General features: G+C 36.5%; 1 protein-coding gene across 1 annotated transcript; it reads left to right on the top strand.

Annotated features, from left to right (window-relative positions):
- The first annotated feature begins 316 nt into the window (after nucleotides 1–316).
- On the top strand, nucleotides 317–5,082 carry LOC109071515 (neuromedin-U receptor 2-like). Its single transcript, XM_042766496.1, has 3 exons — nucleotides 317–719; nucleotides 1,904–2,859; nucleotides 4,664–5,082. Exons 2-3 carry the CDS (start codon nucleotides 2,001–2,003, stop codon nucleotides 4,972–4,974), a joined length of 1,170 nt encoding a protein of 389 aa, XP_042622430.1. The 5' UTR covers nucleotides 317–719; nucleotides 1,904–2,000; the 3' UTR covers nucleotides 4,975–5,082.
- Nucleotides 5,083–6,216: the final 1,134 nt, after the last annotated feature.

Raw genomic sequence — 6,216 nt, forward strand, 5'->3', positions numbered from 1 at the left:
CTCCGTGTGGTCTGGTTTGGTATTGCAGCTTGACTTGTAGTTATTTCCTCACATTTTTTGCTGTTGCACTGTATACATAGTGAATTATGTGAATTATTAAAATTACAAATGTTTAAATTTATCTTGAAAAAAAAAAAGCTTGCAGAAAATATCGTTTTGGAAGTCATCCTCAATCTTGAACTTGGTAAAACAATTTATTTAAAATGTCCCAAGTCTTAATACTTTTTCTTTTGTTATACTTGAATAAATCATACCGGGATGTATGCTAAAATTGTTGGCGCCCTACCTAGAAATTTTTCCACCAGCCGCCACTGTGATTGGAGACGGACAGGGGCGCGTGCAATATATATTCATCAAATGCCTCCTTCCATCCCGGTCCATTGAATCCACTTTAAAACGAGTGAAGCATAAACAATCAAAGGCAAAATCTGTTTGATTTGCAGATGAAACCTCTGAGAAACGAACACCGAGAAGGTTGAAAGCCCAGTAGTCTGTCATCTGTTAGGTTGCGTACTCACTGCAAAGATCCATCATCCGAGCAACTCGGTCAACGCACAGACACTGTAATGGCTGTGAATGACACCTGTTTTGGCTGCACGGGCTTGCAGCTTTACAGACAGTGATTGCTTACTGGGATCGTTTAAATATTTGCGTGAACAGGGATCAAGTTGAAAGAACAAGTCTGGATGCGGTGCGCGTGCATTGAGGACGCTGGAAAGGTGCGTGTCTTTTTGCATTTCTTAACTTAACACTGAAGGCTTAAATGGTATATTTGTTGAAGTAACATTTATATAAAGAACATATTTAAACTCAAAATCAGTCAGCTGTATACCAACTATATTTATTTTACAAATATGCTTTAATATACTATAAGCTGCTGCTGTTAAGTAACATGTTTTAAATAATTTTGCATGCATAAATAAACACATTTTTTTTTCGGTAAAAAAGCAATAGTCAAATCAATTCAATACGCCTCCTGATTAATTTAAGGGTAAGTGTGTCGACTGATTTTTTTTTAAATTAAGTTTAATCATTAGTAGTAACATTTGAGACGGATCTCAAATAAACGGATGAAGGGCTATAAGGATGTATTCACATAATATGCGTTCGTATGTATTTACATTTAGAGTGAGTTCAGGAAAAGCGGGACAAACAAGTGTCATGATTTATCATCGTTGAAATACCAGGTTGATTAATTAATTAATACCTGTTAATTAATTATTTTATTTTTATGGGCTAATCTGAACCATGGCACACAAGGTCAGAGTTATGGCAGTTTATGTGTTACCCATCAAATGGCAGATGGTTTTAAATCGTTTTTCTAGCTGGACCAAGGTCGTCATTTATGGTCAATAACTAGTCCAAGCTGGTCTAGCCGATCAAATGATGGATACGACCTGGCAGACCTTGACCAAACTGGTTACAACTAGAAGAGTGCCTTGGATACAGCTGAAACAGCTGTCATGTTTCACAAACCAGTTGAATAAGCATTGATGTTTTAAGAGAGGAAAAAGGGGGAAATATAGCCTATAGTATATACATAATAAATATATATATATATATATATATATATATATATGAATATATATATATATATATATATAAATAAAAAGATATAAAAAGATATGTTGCTTGTGAAGTTAATGGTTAATTATTAAATTTATGGAAACGCTCACAATGAAAAAAAAAATATTAAGGAAACCTACAGCTGATTTGTTGGCAGGATAAGGCAGGCTGTATTTAATTGTTCAGGGTGATTAAAATCATTTTGGAATTGAGGAAATAATAATAATCAAGAAAAAAGCAGATAATGTTCCTGTAAACATACTATAATGTACCTCCACTGCATCAGCCTTTATATTGGCTAGTCTGCACTAAGATTGTACAAATCTGCTTGACACAGGTCTCCATCATGCTGAAGGTACAGTCTGAGAGGTAGCAGTTCAAACGCTTACTTCAAGACCGGGCTCATTTTTATAATTTCTCCCTCGACTGCCATAATGGCTCTGACCTGCCTTTGTGAGTCTGTGAACGGATCAGACACGGACTATGTGTTCTGCAACATCACTACATTCAACTTCACCGGCAATGAGAGTAAACGCTGTCACCTTCAGACCATGGATGAAGTTCTGCTTAGGCTTCTGGGCCCTAGACGATCTTATTTCTTCCTTCCTGTAACCCTTACATACATCCTCATCTTCATCACTGGGGTCTTGGGAAACCTCCTCACTTGCACCGTGATCACTAAAGACAGGAAGATGCGGACACCCACCAATTTATACCTTTTTAGCTTGGCCATCTCAGACCTGCTGGTGCTGCTCTTTGGGATGCCACTGGAAATCTACGAGCTCTGGCAGAACTACCCCTTTCCCTTTGGCGAAAGCATCTGCTGTTTCAAGATTTTCTTATTTGAGATGGTTTGTTTTGCTTCTGTGCTCAACGTTACAGTGCTAAGCATTGAACGCTACATAGCTGTTATCCACCCGCTCAAAACCCGCTATGCCATAACCAACAAACATGCACAAAGGGTCATCGCTAGCGTTTGGATTCTGTCCCTGATCTGCGCCATCCCAAACACCTCGCTTCATGGCCTGCAGTACCAGTACCTTCCAGAGAGGGTTCTAGAATCAGCTACCTGCAACCTGCTCAAGCCCAAATGGATGTATAACTTGGTGATCCAGGTCACCACTGTTCTCTTTTACTTTGTCCCCATGATGATGATCAGCGTGTTGTATCTGATGATTGGTCTGACACTGGCCAGTGGACAAAAGCAGAGGAAGGACAAGCTGGACAAGAACCACGACAGCTGGAAAATCCATCTGGACAGCAGACGGAGGAGGCAGGTTACCAAGATGCATTGTGAGTGATGGCCAGATATTTACAGTAAAAACTAAATGTATATGTGTGTGTGTGTGTGTGTGTGTATATATATATATTTATTTATAGATTAGATTAAAAGAGAATATTAAAGTCTTCAGTGTATGGGATAAATGATTTTTGCATACATTTTTTGAGTTACTACTGTTATTTTATTTATGCTATTTTATTTATTAACTTTTTTTATTATGTGGAAGGCCACACAATAGCATTATTTCTCATGCATCTCACTCTATTGCCAGTGAAATTAATGCAAAATTGTTAAAATCTATCAGTAAAAAACTGTATAGTAAAACTAAAGCAGTGAGTCATGCAAGGCATGGTTCAGAGAAGAAACAAAAGCCTTTTTTTTTTGATGTGTTTACACTTTTATAAAAGAGAATTTTTAAAACATAACATTTCCTTTTTATTTCCTTTTGGACATTATTATGGGAAATCCAAATTAATAGCATCCCTAATCCACTGGCAGATCTAAATCCCACTGTCAAAGCGTCATTTAGATGTCTGAAAACATGGTGTAAATTGAGCAGTGAAATCTCTAGCCAAACAATTGTCCAAAACCAACCAAAAAAAAAGGAAAATGAAATCCCTTTAGTGTTTCACATCTTCTGTATGCTTTTCCTTAATGGCGATGATGCTATTCCCAGAGCGTCTTTCAGTTTTTAGCAGGTGTCATGATCATATCATGGCTCTCTGCTCTGGTAAAACTCACAAAGTAAAGTGAACCAACCTAATGAAAGGGACCTAAAAGCACAACACTTTCATCTGCTTTTATAGCGCATGTGTCTATACAGTTACAAACTGTAATGGCACAAATTACTCACCATTAAAGCTATTCAATTATACACTCAACTATAAGCTCATCACATTGCTATTTTAGGGTTTCTTTATATTATAAGTGTTTGAGAGAAGCATTAGCAGTGCTTGTTTATCCAGAAAATGAAAGTGCCTCGTGATTTTCCTAGTAAAAATTTAATGTATTTAAAATGCATTTATTTCATGCTAAGTATAGATCAAAGCTATTAACTTTACTGACATATCGCTCGAGACTTACTGATATAAAAATCATAATTAAACTTTTTTTCTTAATATTATCCCTAAAATGGGTTTTAATGTCACTATTGATAATGATTGTATGATCTTTCAATAATATCGGACATTAAATGCAAGATATTTAAAGTGTACCTAAAGTATACTTGCAGTAGTTCCACTTTAGCACAATCAAATAAGTATATCTTTAGTTGGACTTCAACACTACTTCCGCACAATTAAAGTGCCTTGCATGACTCACCCATTCAGTTTTACTATATATTACTGTAAGATTGCAACCTAAAAATTCACTCTGCTTTAATGTCTCCGACAATAGATTGAGATGCATCAGCACAGCAGTAGTGCCTGCAGCACTCTATCAATTACTTTTAACTGAATAAACAATTAGCCCATAAATATTTTATAGCTGGATAGTATGTAGTCATTTAATTAATTGATTTAATTAGTGATTTACATTTTAATAGAATAATTTAAAGTCTCTTCCTCACCCTACCGAAACATCAGAAAACATTTCCTTGCTACTGTCACCTTTATCTTGCTCATATACAATATATTATCGGTAAAAGTTCCTTTGAAACAATGTCTCATAAAAAAATTACATTTAAACTGTAGTGAACTAAATGCAATTAACCGTACACCTATTCTGTACACTAAATGAATCACAAAAATAGTCCATTGGAATTGTAACATTGTAACATTGATTTACTTGATTCCTTCTCTCTCTCTCTCCCTATAGTTGTGGTGGTATTAGTGTTTGCCATCTGCTGGGCTCCCTTCCACATCGACCGACTCTTGTGGAGCTTCATCACGAGTTGGACGGACCACATGCATAATATATTTGAATATGTGCACATAATTTCAGGTGTGCTCTTCTACCTCAGCTCTGCCGTTAACCCCATCATCTACAACCTTCTCTCCAGTCGTTTTCGGGAGCGCTTTCAAGCGCTGATGTGGAGTCGCCTGCCATCAGGCTCTTCTCGTAATGACTCAACGCCTTTCTACATCATCCCCAAAGACCCCCCCACTGATCTCCAACGTCCAGGCTAAGAGCAGGAACGCGAGCGGCCCACTTCCTTTTGTCATTATCAGCAGCGTGTGGGAACTGGAGAATGAATGCTTTCATGTGAGACAACATGCTCTGCAATCTCACATAGGAAGCCTGCTAAGAACAGAAAAAGACATAGATGTGAAATGTGTCAATTACAATACTGTGTAAATAATTTACAATTCCTTAAAACTACATGTGAATGGACACATACTGGGTTTGGATTGATATGGTCTATCAATCTTTTTGTAGCTAAAGACCAACTTCAGATAATGCTAACCAGTGTGGTCATGTTGTCCAAATAAATAAATAAAAATTAGAACAAAAATAAAACACTGTACAATATTGCAGAAGCGCCACTTGTTCTCAAGCCACCCGTGGCCAATAATACAGTTCCTGTGAACATTAGTGAAATAACAGGAGACACCAAAGCCATTGATTAATTGATGACAAAAGTGCTGCTATGCATCTATTTAAAAATTAAATGGGTCATCTGTATAATCCACATGTCTGTATCAAATGTGACCCTGGACAAAAAAACAGTCTTAAGTCGCTGGGGTATCTTATTAGCTATAGCTAAAAAAAACATTTTATGGGTCAAAATTATCCATTTTTCTTTTATGCCAAAAATCATTAGGATATTAAGTAAAGATCATGTTCCATGAAGATATTTTGTAAATTTCCCACTGTAAATATATCAAAACGTAAATTAATAATCATTAATAAGAACTTCTAATAACACAAATTTAAAACATATAAACTCAATATTCACAGAATTTAGATTTTTTTTGCACCCTCAGATTCCAGATTTTCAAATAGTTGTATCTCGACCAAATATTATCCTATCATAACAAACCATACATCAATGGAAAGCTTATTTATTCAGATTATGTATAAATCTCTTAAGACACTTAAGACTGGTTTTGTGGTCCAGGGTCACAAATGTTCTGTATAATTCAGGGTTACACTTTATTTTCTTTAGACATTCTACTAACTATAAATAACTATGCAACTACACGTCAACTACAACTTAAAGTATAAGTAGACTGTTAGGTTATGGTAAAGTTAGTAGAATAAGTTGACGTACTTGCAAAGACCATCAAAATAATGTTAGCAGATGTTAAGCACATACAGCAGTGAACACACACACACGGAGCAGTGGGCAGCCATTTATGCTGCGGCGCCCGGGGAGCAGTTGGGGGTTCAGTGGCTTGCTCAAGGGCACCTCGGTCGTGGTATTGCCG

The sequence above is a fragment of the Cyprinus carpio genome, chromosome A11 (assembly GCF_018340385.1).
Source record: "Cyprinus carpio isolate SPL01 chromosome A11, ASM1834038v1, whole genome shotgun sequence".
In the NCBI taxonomy this organism is placed as follows: Eukaryota; Metazoa; Chordata; class Actinopteri; order Cypriniformes; family Cyprinidae; genus Cyprinus; species Cyprinus carpio.